Below are 17,534 nucleotides of genomic sequence, written 5' to 3' on the forward strand. Positions count from 1 at the left end.
GTAGATTCAGTCAGATGAAGGGTTTTTCAGTAAAAGTAAAATATAAAACACGAATATCAGAGTGAGAAGACGACAGTGTAATGCTGAAATTAATTAACTGGGTATCAGTGAATCATTAACCCAGTTCTGCCTGGTGGACCAATAGATTCCCCTACCGTCCAGCACACCAGACACACAGTGACCCCTACTGGTGAGATGATGATATTACAGTCACAAAAACTGACCCACACGGCACTCAAACACTGGAGTTCAGTTTAATGTCATGAGGTATCTTTTGCACTAATATGGTTTGCATTAATACACAACATAGAGGTCTTATTCGGGATGAAATTATCTCCTGCACTGACAGTAAAATACCTTATATCTTATCAATGCAAGCATGTGAACATGGGAGTATTTTAAATGGCAGTTTTGACATTCACTCTATTTGTCTTAGATGAATGAGTTTCTGGCGTTGAATAAATCCCCTGAGCTTTCATTCACAAATACCGGCCCTCTGCCATCAAATACACTTTGACCTTGGCTTCGTTTCAACAGCTCCGTCCTGTTTTGATTCCAAAAGTCACTGTTCCTATTGAAGGCAAACAGAGGAGAACAAACTTTGCTCGAAAGCAGCTCTGTCTTTTCATCTCCTGTCTAAACCTGCTGCCACCATGGACAAATCCATCTGCACCTTATTGCTGCAAATATCCCTTCACAGCCTGAGTGTGTACGGAGAGGGTTTTGTCCTGATGCCCGTTGAACTCGCTCCCGTACCCTGCAATGACAAAGCAGTGGAGAAGCTGTCTCGCCTGGCTGTCACTTACATCAACGAGGATCGCACCGAAGGCTACAAGTTTGCCCTCAACCGCATTGCGAATGTCCACCTTCACGCTCAGGTCAGTAACAGAGACAAATGCCGGAAGCCGTTGTAAAATCCTGTCAGTTGGTGATCCGTTCATGTTTAACTGGGTTGGAAAGGTTATTTTGCCTTTCTGTTGCTGCTGTAATATCAAAACATCCCAATGAAAAGAGCCATAAACTGATAGTATTCATGTAAGTGGGACCCCGTTTGATAAGATTTGTGTTTTGTTGTTAAAAATGAACACACTTCTAAACAGGAGTGACTCTCTTACACTGCCACAATGTGCTGAGTCACAGTCTGAAGAAAGATAATGAAATTTAAAGCGTGCTCTCTGGATCCTGGATTAGGAACCACTGGATTAAATCAAAGCTGTGAAAAAGAGCAACAATAACAACAGTGTGCGACCACTGGGGACTAAAAACAAAGACTATATGTTGGCTTGCACTTTGCTGTGAATGACCGCCATCAGTGCACGTCGCTCTTAATAATTACAGCATTAAAATCAAAGTACATAATTTTCCATCGTGAAATGAGAAGCCGTCCCCTTTTCACGCCTCATGAAAAAAGGCCTTTGGGACTGAAGAGGCTGTTAATAAAAGTCCAGGTCATTTCAGTCCAGGACTGCTGGGACAAACCTTGCACAACAGACTTTATGAACTTCATGCTGTCAGCTGCTGAAGGCTATAGTGGCCTAGCTGTGGGATGGATCAGGCTTTTAAGAGGCTCAGTTCAACTTCATGACCTAAAAAGGCTGCCATTACACCTGCTCAAAGTGCTGACATTTGTTTTCGGTAGCGCTTAAATCAATATTGTCCAAAGTGTTATATGGAATTACACAGAGCACCTTCTAAATTGCTCCTTAAATATGTAAGGCAGGAGGCATGTCATAAATCTGAACCTCGGATAGGCAGCAGCATTCATTTAAAGTTGGTATACTTTGTCCAAAATACTGGTACAGTGCTTATTCTCTCTATTATCTGTGTTTGCATTGTGAATGCCAGGGCCCTGCAGGCAATGTCTACTACCTGGACCTGGATGTCCTGGAGACCAAGTGTCACACAGGCAGCCAAAAACCATGGAAACGTTGTGACGTCCGTCCGTTCATGGAAACAGTAGGACACACACGCACACATCCACCAACAAACAAACATCTTTGCACTTGTACTATACCTGCAAGGACACTTACTTGTAAGATGCTGTATGTACCACACTGTAAAAAGGCACTTTTACAAAGTTCAAGTTTTAAGCATCTTTATTTTGAAAGGTGTCCTAGCTTTATTTAGCATTTTTTGGGGGGACTGATTGCGTTTTAAAGACATAAGTCATAATTGTTTACCCCACTGACTGGCAGATTTGTTGTTGTTTGATACGAACAAATTATAGGCCTACAATTAGCAGGCTCTGGCTTTGGTCCTCACAGCAACAGAAGCACAGAACCTCACGTTTAAAACTCATTCATTCGTTGGACCTGTTTTAGTTTTGTCACAAGAAGCTGTGATTTCTGTCCATTTTATTCTTTATTTTAGCAAGTTTCTGGCAACTGCAACACCACCATCCTGCACACACCAGAGGGCTTCTCCTACCTGTACAGCTACGACTGCGCTCTGGTGCCAGGTAACGTCAATTATCATGCATTAGTGTGATATATGAGCTCTATGTGATTAAATCAAGTAGCATTTTACAATATAAAGAGCCCGAACAATACAAATTGCAACATATTGTGTTTTTGTTGGAGCCGAAATGTTAATTTTTTTTTTTGGTTTTCCTTATTTGAAAGACGAGTTCATTTTTTTTGGGTGTGTTAGCATGCCAGGCCACTAGGGGGCAGTAACATGTTGGTGATGGGTCACGTCGCACAATCAAGCCATAAATCCAAACAGGTCATTGAACCTGGAACACCGGAGATGCAATGGCTCTTTGCGCAAAAATGGTACGCTATACACTAAGCACAATTAAAAGGCGCAAAAACTATAGGTTATATTCTAAATACAACACCGGTGCAAACACAGCTGAGAAACTACAATCTGCGATTTAGAAAGAAGAAGATTTAGAAAAGAAAGAAGAAGCAAACTAAAAGGAGGCACAAGATGGAACATTTAACAAAATATAAATTTTTAAAACAAATAAACCCGGTGCACTGAGCATCTCTTCTATACATTTGTAGGCATGTCGTTTTAACATTAATGTTTTATTGTGGTTGTCATTCATTTTATCTGCGGCTCTTTGTTCTATGTTATTTTCATCGTATTCACTTGCTGGTCTTTGTGTCCTTTGATTTTAAAGTGTACTAGGACCATCATGTTTTGTGATTATACACTTAAAATAAATGGGTTTAAGGATAACCCATAAATATTTGCGGTGGTAACAATTACCCACTGTCCAATGCTTATGAGAAAGCCAATAAAAGTAGTGTACCACACAGAATAGACATTTCTCACTGTGGACAATGCAATTTGGGCGGCACAGTGGTGCCTCACAGCGAAAAGGTTCTGGGTTCGAATCAAACTTTCTGTTTGCATGTTCTCCCCGTGCCTGCGTGGGTTCTGTCCGGGTACTCCGGCTTCCTCCCACCATCCAAAAACATGCACATCAGGTTAATTGGTGGTTCTAGAAATTGCCGTTAGGTGTGAATGAGAGCGTGAATGGTCTTTGTGTCTGTCTCTGTGGCCCTGTGATGGACTGCCGATCTGTCCAGGGTGTAACCCTGCCTTCGCCCTAAGTGAGCTGGGATGGGCTCCAAAACTATCACAAAACTTTCTTCAGCTCAACAACTCAAAATCAGAAGTCATATTGTTCAATTCCCCCAAACAATAACACCAGTCTCATTGAGAGTCAACTTGGTCCTCTGTCTGCTTATTTAAAACCTGTTGCCAGAAACTTGGGAGTAATGTTTGACTCTCAGTTAAGCTTTGAAACACATTAAAAAAAAATGGTCCAGTCCTGCTTCCTTCAATTAAGAGCCATCTCCAGAATCAAACCCATACTGTCACACTCTGACCTGGAAAAAGTAATTCATGCACTCATTTTCTCTCGACTCGACTACTGCAACTCCCTTCTTTCTGGCATAAACCAAAAATCTATCTCCCGCCTCCAACCAGTCCAGAATGCAGCAGCTCGGCTTCTTACTGGTTTTAACAGAAGACATCACATTACTCCAGTTCTGGCCTCTCTCCACTGGCTCTCGGTTGGTTTTAGAATTGATTTTAAGATTTTGTTGATCACTGTTAAAGCCTGCCTGGGTCTGGCCCCGAGCTACATTATTGAAATGTTAGCCCCGTATGAGCCAACTCGCAGCCTTACATCCTCCGGTGGGGCCCTTCTGGCCGTTCCAAAGTCGAAGTCAAAGGGTGACCATGCTTTTGCCATTAGGGCCCCTCGACTTCGGAACGACCTACCTGAGGAGATAAGGCTTGCAGAATCATTAACTTCTTTTAAATCACTTCTTAAAACCCATTTTTATAGAATTGCTTTTAAGTGATGTCGTCCCTCTATGTCCTTTTATGCAGTTCTTTTGTTCCCCTGCTTTTGTTTGTTTATTTTATTCATTTATTTATTTGTTTGTTTTCTATTCCATTTGCTCGTTTTGGTTATTTGTTTGGTTTTCTTGTATTCATTACCTTAATGGTATGGTCTTTTTTTTTTGCCTCCTGTTTTCCTAAATGCTTACCGGTATTGACGTTATGTTTGACTATGCTTTGCTTCTCTGTAGAGCACTTTGTAAACTCTTTTTTTAAAGGTGCTATATAAATAAAGTTATTACTATTATTATTTCAATTTGTCACACGGGTATAACTAACAGCATTAACAATGGCTTACTGGTTCAGCTAAATGAAACTGAGCCTTAATTAATGAAGAATTAGATTCACCTGCGTATTTCCCACTGTGATGAATCAAAATGTCGGCCATGAAAATGTCTATTTGGTTTCGCCCTAATCTCCATCTCAGTTTTTACATTATGCTTATTGTTTAGATGATTTGCAGGCCTCGCTAACCCGCAAATGTTTAGTAAATCTGCATGTTTAAACCATTTCTCTGGTTAGGTTTCATGGATACATGCTGATAATGTAGAAAGCAGACATCAGTGAACCTAAAATGTCCTTTCCTCTGTCTGTACAAAACCTCACAGTCATGGAGAGAGATGCAATAATCCAAACTAAAATGTACATTAGGGATGCAAAGGTTGTTTGTCCAATCAAAATAGGTTTTCATGATTTATTCTGCTTTTAATGCCATTGATTTAAACATGATATGCATACAGGTTTATTAGTTGTAATTTCAATGCAAAATTTAGAATAGTAACTCAGCCACAGTATCACCCTCTGGACCCTGCAGATCCCCCAGAGAAGCTCCAACAGACCTGTCCAACCTGCCCCCTCCTGCTTCCCGTGGACAGCCCACGGGCGGTGACTGCTGCTCGGGTCACTCTGATGTCCTACAAGAGCCAGTCCACGCTGGGTGCAGAGCTCGGAGTGAAAAAGATCACGAGAGCTGCAGCGCAGGTACGACAAGATATACAGTTATTAACTCTGGTGGCGGAACCAAAGCTCCGGGGCAGATTTCATTGCTCAACAATGTGTTGAATGTTATGTTTATGGCAAAATTACACTTGTCTGGGTGTACACGACAGACGGTACAGTGCACCTTTGAGCCTCTGTGTGCCAGATGAGAACCATTGCTGCTTAATAATAACCATAATACAATAGTAGAAGAGTCTGGCAAGGTGGCACAGGATTACTGAAGGTACTTTAGACCTCACTGTCGGGCCCGACTTTTGTTTGGGGAGCAAATGAGCAGCTGAATAGCTTGCTAGGGGACCAAAGCTCAGCATATTGCTCCTCTATGATAGTCTAGCTTTGGGATCTAAAGCCAAGATGATAGCCATTACAGGACATTACAGCACAAAACCATACCACCTCTGGTTCTGCCTGTGGATCTGTGGATGTGTGTGTGTGTGTGTGTGTGTGTGTGTGTGTGTGTGTGTGTGTGTGTGTGTGTGTGTGTGTGTGTGTGTGTGTGTGTGTGTGTGTGTGTGTGTGTGTGTGTGTGTGTGTGTGTGTGTGTGTGTGTGTGTGTGTCATATTTCAGACTGTGCCAGTAAAAGCCAGCTTTGTGGAGTACACTGTCCAAGAGTGTCCGGAGGGAATGACAGAAAGAGGCACTTGCCAGCGACTGACACTCAACGCTGACACAGAGGTACTCAACCAGAAGTTACCCAGGCAAACACATTATATTGGTTATACACTTAGAGGCCACTCTGTTTGGTGCACCTGTGCAATCTAATGCAATCCACTTCTTTTAGAATTCCAGTACTGCTCAGTTGTCACATTTTGAAATGTGTAAATCGTTACATCTTTATTATCAAGGTCACAATTTGTACAAATTACCCAATTGTGATTATTTATACTGACCACAATCATTTTGCATAATTGTTGGAAATAATTCCATTCATCTTGTATAAAAGAACTGGATGAAAAGGTTTGACTCTTGTTGTTTATTTAATGATGTCATCTCATTGCACCCCCTTATTCTGCAGAGGTTTAAAGGTATATGTGTGAAGAATTAGCACCACCATGGTACTATGTTTATTTTGATTATTGGTCCTCGTCATCATCAGTCATTTTTTTGTTGTGAAACTTTTAGATGAAAACTCCAGGATTGTGATATCCCTACGTGTATGGATGGGAGGAATATTCAGAAACCCTTCTTAATATAATGTAGTCCAGAACAATATCATATGATTGAACTGACATATTTCCTAACAAGTTGACAAAAGCTGGACATTATAAACTTCATAAAGGTTGAATTCGTGACAGAGTGTTCTGCATTGTTCAGGTGAACCTGACGAAGGAGCAATTTATGCGCGTTTACATTTCTGTATTACTCAAAAACGAGCTGTACATCATTCAATTCTCTGAATGGATCAGACAGACAACATCGTCGAAAATTTCTCCTTTTATTTAAGAAAATTACTATGTTGGCAATATGACGCAAATTAATGGTGTTGCGAAACTCTAATAAACATCAATCATCTTGTTTACCATCACTGACGCAGTTCGAAGTGTTACTTGATGACATGACAGATTAATTTCTATGTTTAAAACTGACACCACTAAAAGGCTTCAGTAATTGGTTCTTGTATTAAAGGATCCTGACAGGAAATGTTATTTTTTATTTATTTATACCATCTTGTCTTAAAAGAAATGCATCATCTTCTTCTCCCAGACTGCAGGTTTCTGTACAGGATCTGTGCATGGAGACATGAACGCCCATCCTGATGTTAAGGTGTCCTGTGAGATGTTTAAAGTACAGGTACGAGAGGCAATTATTTACTATTTTATCAATAAGCCAAATGTAATTTCAAACAGGAGACCACAAACATCACAGTAAATAAATGTCTCCAAATGGAAGAGGAAAGGACGAGAACATGAATGTGAGCTTATCTGAATGCACCTGACATGTTTGTAGAGAACTTGTTTCATTATGTGTGAAATTTGACTTGCAGACCAAATCAAATTGTTTTGTCTTGTGAACCACGACAGTCCACTTACAACCGGAAAACGGCAGCGGAGAGGTTTAACAATCGCAGCTGTTAAAATGATGAATGTTTTATGTTTCACATTTTACTAAAGCAACCTTTGGAATGATAATTCAACTCTCTGAATGGTTGCTACTGGTCATATAATTATTCTGTCATATCTCACAAGTTGTGCTCGTATGTGTTTGAATGTATGTGTGAGGTTTAAAATGGTACAGTTCTGTGCTATAATTATGTTGTCTTAGTTCTTTTTAGAGCTGTGGTGTGTAATGTAATATTGCATGACTGAGACTTCTTTTCTTTTTTTTTGTGCAGCCACTCAGTTTGTGTCATAATTTTTTTTATTGGTGTGATGTTTGTCTACAGAATGTGGACTTCCTTAGACCGGTGCAGCCGCAGGGTCACGACCTCCCCCTCGACCCTGAAATCCCAACCTTCCCACCCCAGATTGATGACCCAGGAAATGATCTACAGCCTCTTCCCTCTGACCCCTCCGCTGCTGTTCAGCCAGCGCAGTCTGACCTTACACCTGTTGACCCCGTGCCCTTTGACCCCTCTGTTGCGGTTAATCCCTCAGGCCCTCTCACCTCGTCTTCTAGTGAGTCTGCTGAAGGTCTAGTAAACCAGCGGTCACCCGCTTCTGGGGCTTTCGATTCATCCTCTGAAGAAGTTGGAGGACCCATGGCTCTGCGTCCGCCCTTTAACTTCCGCTACCAGAGGCGTGACCGTAAGAAACGGCAGGCCTTGATTGAGACGTCCCCCTCTCACTACCCAGTCTTCCTGTCTGATTTCCCCAGTGGGCCCTCTCCTTTCCGATCCTGTCCCGGTCCAGCTCGATACACCACTGTTTAGCTGGTGCTGCTCAGAAGCCCATTTGTTCATGTATGATTTATCCAGTGACCGATAAACTGCTCCGCTCCCCGTCATTGGAGGCTTGTGGTAATTTGTTCTAATGAGAGGAATGCCATCTCTTTTCACTGGCCCTGTCACGACCTCTCTGTTGCTTCTGCAACAGTGCTCACAAAGCAGCTGAAGCTTACACATATACTGGCTTCAAATATGTACTCAATTTAAATAAATACTTTTTTTAATCACTTGCCAACTTCTTGAATATCTTATATACTTAAGGTAATAGACATATATCTATGTTGGTGGTGTGAAACATTTAGATTTATGACCTGAAACGGTCTAATAATGTGTTGATAAAAATGAATTTATTCTGTAACAATTTTAATCTTCAGTAAACTTTGTTATTCATCAAGCAATGTGCCAAAACTCTTATTTCATTCCACCAGTTTTAGAGTTTTCTTCTTTATATTTTAGATCAAATTTAACATCTTTGAATTTTGAACTGTCAGTCACCACAAAAAAGAACACAATACTTTGGGACATTGTGACGAGCATTTTTCCACTAATTTCTGACATTCTGTATTGTAAAAGATGAATTGAAATATAAAAAGAGGAGAAAGTTATTGCTGCAACCCCAAAATTTGTAGCTGCAATGTTTTCTAACAACTCCGGTCCTGAATATCCCTTATAACACATTTGGGTGTGACAATAATGGATCAGTTAATTACGTTTTCCTTTAAACCATCCCAACAATGCTTTGACAAAAGTAAATTGAGTGAACACAAATAGCTGCAAATTTACAGGGAGCACAGAAAATATTTCCAAGGAACAACAAAACTACATTTGCAAGAAGACAACTAACTTTGTGTTTGATACATGATCTCTGTTCCTTATTCAAGTCTGAAAAGGTTCTTATGAAAGAAAGAAATGCTCACATGGTCTTTATTGACATAACTTGAGGTCATAGGACTTCCATCAGCCAAAAGCAAATTCAAATTAACGTTAAAATCAAGTCTTTAAAAGTTGGCGTTTCAGAAAAATAATTTTACAGAAGTTTTACAGTGAAAGGTTTGCAGAACACACCAAAGCTTGTACTCTCCAACATCCACTTAGTTTAAAAACAGCTTCATGAACACATCCAGTGAAGCAGAGGAAAAGTCAGGGTTTATGACAGGAGGACTCTTCAGCACAGGGCTTAGATTGTGCCAAACAGCTCTGACGTGAAAGGAAAGTGCAAACATCTCAGGAAAGCTTTAAAAGCTTGTGGCTACCTAAAGTGACCTTTTGTCAACACAGCAACAAGAGCTATTAGATAGAGCAGAAAGGGACAGAGCGGCGAAGCGCTGCGAATGTGACAGGACATCTTGTACGTGGCTGAAGTGTCACTGAGGAGGGTCTTCAATAAACAACATTTCAGTCTTTTTCAAAAGCAAGCATCTTGTCCATTAGAGGCAAACACTCACCCAAAACAAAAACCAGAGTGACGACAAATGACAAATTCAGAGACCTGTGAGTCAGGAGATGAAATATGGCCAAAAAAAAGAGAGCAAAACTCCCACAGGACTCGGCAGTGTATCTTCATTTAGAATACAGCGGAACGTCCTCTGAAGAGAGCAAAGTAGTCATTTGACTGAGAGGACAGATGGTTTGATAGATGAGTGAAAAATGCTCCTCACCAATCACACGCGTGAGATAGCCATGTAAACAAGTTAGTGAATGTACCATCAATGTGTGAATGACCAACACTAGGTTTAAATTCCTGAGACTCCCCAGGTGTGTCAAAAGTCACACTTCTGAATAGCATGCTGACAAACTGAGTTAAACATGTGTCTCCGGGAGAGAGAAGAACTCCTGCCTCACTCTCTTCGGCTTGAGTTTTGTCTCTGCTTTCTGTCCAGAAATAAATCCCCAAAGCTACAGAAGGAGTTTGGGTGTGGGTGACCTTGTAATCCCTCCTGTCCCGTTGAGCTCATTGTAAATCCTTTTTGTACAACTTATCCCGGTTGCTTACCATGTGGTATACTGAGTTTTTTTTCCATTGTCAGGGCAGTGAAAGCAATAGCTTCAAACTATCACTACATTTATTGCTACGTGCTTGTTGTTTTTGTACATGGGTTGCAGTGGCTTAGTGCTGCTATACGACAGCACTGAATTTCAAGTCAGTTTTCAAAAATAATTAAACGACAACATGCGTGGGCCAAGCAACATAAGCATGTTCATAATGTTGCTATGAGCGCAAAAGATAAAGCCTTTCTACACAGGTGGCATCTGTCCTCCCCAAAACGCCACAAATAAACAAACACACTGGAGAAGAGGGCAGACTGTCTGTTAAGAGTAGGACAATGTGTCTGCTGTTGTGGTTCATGGCATAAGCATCTGTGATGTCCTGCTGATCGAGGGCCGTCAGATATTTTTGACCTCCGAACTCTCGTGAGACATACCACTGAGTTCAGTGCTTCTTCTTCTTTTGTTTAACTGGCGGGCTACAAACCAATGTTGAACTGTACCGGAGTGTGTAAAATCATGACTTTATGTGGAAATTAGATTCTTGCAATTAACCTGGTTTCAATTAAATATATGAATGAAGCTCTTTTGATCTGTTGAGACTCCACTCCCTTCCCAAACCTATCACTCTGCCTGCCAACATGTCTCTTTCCACACAGAATTGACTGCATTTTAATAGTACATGTTCAACAATTGAGTCCTATGTGTCCCAATCTCAGCCTAGAATAAGTAACATAAAATAACGGACATAATAACCTGATAGTAAAGATAAAGAAGGGCTAGGGCATAAACTGTATATAAAATGGGCAAGGAGTTTTTTGTAAATCATATATCTATATAATGCTAAAACGTGTCATTGCATCCTTATTTTTCATAATTTTAAGGGCTCTTCTTTCAAAAACAAAAACTTCTGACCTTTTGAGAAAAGTTTTCCAGTTGGAAAACATTTGGGATCTGAGTGCTTCTCCCACCAATTGCAGTTTATATACCAACCCAAACAAAGCCAAGGTTTTTTATTTTGTTTTTGACGTAAAATCGCTTAGGCTTCTACGGATACTGAATAATTGTTATTATTTATAACTCATTTAACTCACTTTTCGTGTTCTTTGTAGACCACCTTAGTATACAGCGCCATTTCGGCATAAATACTTTTATTTTGAAATCGTGGTATGTTTTTGCTGCCTTCAAGTGCTCTTCGTAATTCGAGGTGAGAATTTATAAAGACGCTTGCGGGTATATTTTGGCAGCCTTTGCGTTCGTTTACACTTAAAAAAAACAACAACAAAAAACAGAGCAGCTGTTTGATTTAGGGTTTGTTATTTATATATGAAGAGTAACTTTGTGCGGCAGGGGGGGCGGGAGACACCTTCAAACGCAACTCAGGCATATAATTGCCGCAGAATGAACCGAGGCAGTTCGCCACAGTTTGCTGAATAAAACGGGACTTCAGTCCACCAGTGGGTTTTTTTTAAAACTTCCCTCCGCCCCCCACCTTAAAAAAAAAAAAACCTAACATTTCGTCATTTGATTGGTCGCTGAAGTAACGATCTCATATTGTCCGACGGTACGTGAAGGCAGCAGCGGTGGAATCATAATTGGAGTCAGATTGTGGACGCGAGGAGTGGCTTCAACTTTTGCTTCCCGAGACAGAGGAGTCATCTTCCTCCCAGATGGACGAGTGAGTAGTAACGTCAAAGTTGATCTGGTTTAAAAGCTTCTAACTCGCGTTAACTTTTTTTTTTTTTTTTTTTTTTTTTCTTCTTCTTCCTAAAACCGTCTCGTGGTACATCCGCGCCATTCAGTTTGAGGTAGGTGATATAACTTCCCTTAAAAAGTTTTGTTGTCGGTCCGGTTGTTGTTGTTGTTGTTCCTTTCTCGAAAGCGCGTGTTACGCTTATTTTGCTCACCGTAAAACGTTTTGATGGATATTAACAGACTTGAATGTCTCCTCGCTGCAGTGTTTTGTCAGACGAGGAGGGGGGGGGGACACATGTGATGACACGTTCATACTAAACCGACTCATATCCAGCTTTTCTTGTACCTTATTTCCCAGACACGCATCATCACGACGGCTGACTCATGAGACTCAATTGAACGTAACATTGCCTAACAATGAGTTTATCTTTGTCTGTGAAGACTCTACGGTTAATTAAACTCGTGTTAAATATCGGTTAAAAAAAATATAAATAAATAAATAAAAAAAAAGTTCACTATTGTATTCTGCTTTCAGTTATTTGTGAAGCGCATTCAACTCGTTTAGGGTAAACGGTCATTTACAGAGCAGCCTACAGTTTGGTGTTGAAACTCAGTTTTTCATTAAAATTTGCTGAGCTCTTTTCCCACATAGGGTTGGGTTCCTGTCTTTTAATGACGGTTTCTCAGAAGAGAAAAGTGATTATCACTTTAGAAAACATGACTTAATTGGAGAGAGACTGGTTGGGCGTCTTCATATTGAAACGGTTATGGTTTAGGATGCCACATTAAGCCTTTTATTATGTGTATTTTAGTATGCGAGTACTTGGACGGTTTCCAGAGAGTATATCTGATACTTTTATTCGTTTTATTTGTAGTTTTCCACACAATGCATCTTATTGCCACGAAAGAAATTGCAAAAGAAAGTCAAGTAAGACTTTTTTTTTTTTTTTTTTTTTTATGTTGCAAGGTGGTAGTAAATATCCTGTATTTGTTGTGCAAACTCTGTAAAACATTTTTCAGCATGTAAAAAAACACACTTTTCTGTTTCTCTGCCTGAATTTTTTTTTGTATCACTGCAGCTGTCATGTTGGGCTGCAGAGCTCTTACAGGACTCCATATTCATATTGACCTATTTATTGCTTCTTGGAGGTTTACGTTTCATTTGACATTTGAGTAAACAAATTATATTTTACATTTAAACCAGATAGAATTTATAGAGGTGCAAAAGCAAAACTGAAATTATTTTGGTGCACTTTGCCTGGTTTTGTTTTTGCTTTGCCACACTAAGTTCCTGTTAATTTGTCCGTTACTTGATAATCTGCTGTGCAATGCACAAAATGAGCTGCACAAATGTCCCAACAAAGTAAAATGGTTGTCCTAGTGTTGTTGGTATCCCTCGAGACCTTTCTTTTTCCCTACTTTTGACAGCAACAAGCAAAGTCTGAAACGCCACTGGTAAAATAATAATGTAAAACATACAAAAGGGTCAAAAAGTTATTGTTTTTGTCCAATGTTACAAAGAGTGGGACTTTGATGCAGGAGACTTTGAACTTGACATGTCAGATACTGCGGTCCCTGCCTCAGAAGCAGCTTTCCCTTTGGGATTTTTGTACTCTATACTGTCTACAGTGTACCGAGCATGATGCAATCAGCCAAAAATCATGCAGTCAGCTGGAGGGCTATGGGTGAAAACCCTTCAGTCAGGGAATGAGGTCATAGGATAAATAGACCCATTCAAGCCAATGGGGAGGCAGTCAAAGCCAGTACAGCTCAATGCAACGGTATGTGCAAACGAGATCAAATCAGCGAGTTCATAGTGGGGCACATGAAGAGTGGATAAAACGGACCGTTGAAGCTTAAGTTTCTCTTTTGTCACAATCGTGGGAATTTGGCAGGAATGACATGAATACTTCCTGCATTGTTACAAAGGTGTGGACTCACGAGGCTGTTGTGTTTTTTTTTTTTTTTTTCCCCTCGGCACACCGTCTGCCCCGTGTAGCGGGTGAACATCGTTTGAATACAGCAGCGTGTCCAAGCACCGTTGGTGATGCCCCCCCTGGTCTGCATTTTATTTCCCCAATTTATAATACCAGCGAAATAAAAGAACGTGTCGCAGAGCACTGACACCCAGTGCTCGCTAAATATCCCCAGAAGTGTCCACAAAAGGCTCTCTGCATATCCTACTTATTTACAGCATATAATGTACAACTTTGCGAAGCATCAAAATTATTATCATGATTGCCTTGAACAAAAGGTGGGAACTGAGAACAGCCACACAATTTATGGCAACTTGTGCAGCAATGACAGTAATTAAGTTATAAAGCATTGCTGATTCAGGTGCATTCCTATCCGAGTCCTCTCAAACCTACTTGACTGACTGTGTGAGTTTTTGCTTGTGCGAAACACGTGACTGAGTGTTTACTCTTGCTCCTCAGCTCCAGTTTCAAGATAAGAGGTGGGGCAGAGATACTGTGAAGGCTGAATTCATGCATAGCAGTGTAACGTCTTTACTGATGAATTCCACGTGCTGTCGTGTGCTGATTTCTTGTCGGTTGTTTTTTGTTTTTGTTTTTGTTTTTTTTTAGATTATTTTTGAGAAATGCTTGTTTCTACCTTGAGCTCAGCAGTTGACAGGGATCCATAATGTGGTTCAACCTCTGGCTGTGTTCACCCAGGCTCTTGTTAGGACTGCTGGGTCATGTATGGCAGCGTTTCTCTACAGCGTGTACGGGACAGGGAGCATTTACTTCATGTACGCCAGAGGTAGGCTGGATGTTTATAGTGGAAGGTTTTACATGTTATGATATGCTCTCTGACTATCAAGTGAGAATGGAGGTTAAAAGGTTTTCATCAAATACTTTAAGTAGCTTTTTTTTTTTTAAACTAAAAAAAATCCTGTATTATCTGGCATCTTTATTGTGGTAAAAGCAGGCTGTCGAATTGCTGATATGGATAAGAGCTGAAATAATTAATAGATTAGTCGGTCCAGAGAAGATTAATTGGGAACATTTGAGATAATCCTTTGATAGTAGTGCACAGTAGTAATTTGTTTTGGGCATAAATCCCTAAAATTGTGGCTGTAGCTACTTAAATGAATTGGATATGTTTAATTGTTTGTGAATAACTGAGAGGAAAATCAGCAGATTTAATGAAAATAAAAATGTGCAGCCCTATATGGTATACTTCTAATTATTCTTGTATGTTTTGCCAGGATTTTTTTTTCCTATTAATATGGGTTGTTGATTCCAAAATAAATATCAAATGTTCAAATATCATTTAACATTTTCATCACATTTGAATTTAGAAAACCCTCAGGAATACTTCTCGAGTTGCAATTATTGGTATATTTTGCAGATATGCGTGTCCGTATTGCTACGAGGATAAGCAACAACAGTGTGTTCTCTGTCGAAGTTTTTCTGTGGCAGTAACGGGACACCTTATTGGTGAACTGATGAATGATTCGGAGTAGACTGCAGGAGGTCCTTACTAGCCACAATATAAATATTTCATGGTAGGACTGATGCAGCTGCGAGAATATGCACCTGATTGCAGGCTTGTTTACACTCATCTCCAACTGCTTTGTGATTGTTTCATATTCTAATGTTACAATTTTAAGTTTGTGTGATATCTGAACTTGTAGACGTTTTTACTGCAACTTGTCGAGTATCTCTGACATTTGTCTTTTACTAATATGTAATTTGCCGAGTATAGTGTATGCGAATATGTTTATTTATGGAAGACCTTGTAGAGTAGAAACATAAATTGCATCACCCTGTTGCCATTTTAAGCACTCCGTACAAGTCCTGTCAAGTCCGTGTACCAACGGCACATTTTCCCCTCAATGAATTCATTTCTAAGTGTTCAATAAAACTGAAGGTAACAGACGACTCTGCAGGTTGACACAATCGGATATTTGCTGGTCAAGTTTTAAGTTGTACCTGCAATATGTTGTGCAGATAGGCGATCGCAGAAGGATGTTGGATGAATTTGAACATTTTCATGTACCCACCCGTAACGAGAAGCAAAGACAAACTGTGCTAAAACAGCTGCACATTAAGTAGCTGTGTGCTCTAACGCATTCAGAAAGCATGATTGTGATTTCTTTTTGTAATTTTATTTAAAAAAAAAAAGTTTTTACCAAAAGCATTTCCACCTGCATCAAGGTCAGGTTTTTCCCAACTGATGCCTCTATATAATGATTGACTTGGCTTTTAATCAACTGAGTGTTAGCGTTAATGTTAAATGGCCTTTGCCGGTGTTCACAGACAACCTAACGGTGAGCCAACACATTATCTCCCTCTAGAGGCCACATTGGTCCAGAATTAATTAATCAAGAGAAGTGGCTTTTCACCTGATCGGCAACAGCTAGAAGCTTTGTAGAAGGGATTGTGATGCGTTGTCAATTTATTTCTGGCTTCCCTTATCTAATGCATCATATTATGCTGTCCCCGTCGGATTTGCCCCGAGAAATAACAGCGTTATGGAATTCCAAGAATGAATAACCGATCTCATTAAAATGTACATTGACATCCAGTCAAATATTTTTGAGAGGTCAATAGTCGAATATCTATCTGTCCAGACTGCATGCCACTGAATGAGTATTTCATGGAGTGTTGAGCCAATAGCCTCAGACTTCACTGGAGCCACTTAAAGTGGCTATAATTACCTCTGAGTTCTGGCCTAATTGGAAGTGACACACACCATCAGGTGGCTTAGACGTAGAGGTTACTAGTGGCTACGTGATGGAGAAATACAACAATCAGGTAATCAAGCTCACTGTTGTCACTTCAATCTTTTCTGCTAGGTAACAGCCTGGTGTTAAGCCATACTCACCTAAACAAAAGATCTCTTAACCCCCACCCCCCTCACCCCCCCACCCGCCGCCTGACCGGTAAAGTCGATGTAAACGCTGAGAGGATTAAGTCCTTTGTTTTCCTCCTACCACAAGTTAGCAGAGCGCTCATGGAGAAGGCAGCAGATCAAAGGAAGTCTGCTTTTTTTTTTTAAATTATTATTATTTTTATTTATTTTTTTATAAAATTTGAGACCTAGTGGCCTCATGCGTTATGTGTATGCACGTGAAGGAGGAGAAGGTTGTTGTGCCGAAAGACCTGTGTTTCCTCCAGAGAGTGATTGAGACGCTTGAGATGTCCGTCGTGTCAAACTGCTTTAAGTGCATCAGAATGGGGAGAGGCAACAGGTATGTGAGCCTGGGCAATTCTACGCCACTTCACTTTGACTGAGGGCAATGAATCGTCCTGTTAGATGTCAGAAGGCGTGTTATCCTTGACGGGAAGAAAACGTTTTTTAAATCAAAGACCAACCGCTGGTTCAGACAAATCGGTCACAATTTACATCTTGTGTTAGTAGCCTTTCATGGAAAACCTTCCGGAAAATAGTTTAAGCACAAAGGAGCTATCGGTATTTTAAAATGTGTAGAGCTATAAAAAGCAAGTCTTCATATCAACTTTCACTTTTGTAAAGAAGATCCAAGCTATCGAGCTGAGATTTAAGACTTTTATCCTTGCCACCGAGGTGTGTTCCCAGAGTATGGAGCTGAGGAAGCTTCTAAGTTTAGAAAGCTGTAACTTAATCCAGTGCAACAAA

The 17,534-nt window shown here is 40.3% G+C and overlaps 1 protein-coding gene across 2 annotated transcripts; it reads left to right on the top strand.

The window, feature by feature from the left end:
• The first annotated feature begins 585 nt into the window (after positions 1–585).
• LOC138624504 (fetuin-B) lies at positions 586–8,473 on the top strand. 2 transcript variants are annotated; one of them, XM_069704762.1, is made up of 7 exons: positions 586–878; positions 1,846–1,956; positions 2,371–2,458; positions 5,177–5,343; positions 5,930–6,037; positions 7,067–7,153; positions 7,746–8,473. In XM_069704762.1, the coding sequence occupies exons 1-7, from the start codon at positions 654–656 to the stop codon at positions 8,229–8,231; spliced, it is 1,272 nt and encodes a 423-aa protein (XP_069560863.1). In that variant the 5' UTR covers positions 586–653; the 3' UTR covers positions 8,232–8,473. The 2 variants fall into 2 exon arrangements, with proteins under 2 accessions (XP_069560863.1, XP_069560864.1); XM_069704763.1 differs by having other exon boundaries at positions 7,067–7,147.
• Positions 8,474–17,534: the final 9,061 nt, after the last annotated feature.

The sequence above is a fragment of the Brachyistius frenatus genome, unplaced genomic scaffold (assembly GCF_029030835.1).
Source record: "Brachyistius frenatus isolate BFR_SWC_R1_liver_20210118 unplaced genomic scaffold, ASM2903083v1 Contig_52, whole genome shotgun sequence".
In the NCBI taxonomy this organism is placed as follows: domain Eukaryota; kingdom Metazoa; phylum Chordata; class Actinopteri; family Embiotocidae; genus Brachyistius; species Brachyistius frenatus.

Bases quoted from the DNA above. Each gene is read 5' to 3' on its own strand.
- LOC138624504 (XM_069704762.1), top strand. From the start codon at position 654: ATGGACAAATCCATCTGCACCTTATTGCTGCAAATATCCCTTCACAGC. The intron at 1,957-2,370 runs GTAGGACACACA...TCTTTATTTTAG, and splicing joins TCCGTCCGTTCATGGAAACA to CAAGTTTCTGGCAACTGCAA. The intron at 2,459-5,176 runs GTAACGTCAATT...TGGACCCTGCAG, and splicing joins CGACTGCGCTCTGGTGCCAG to ATCCCCCAGAGAAGCTCCAA.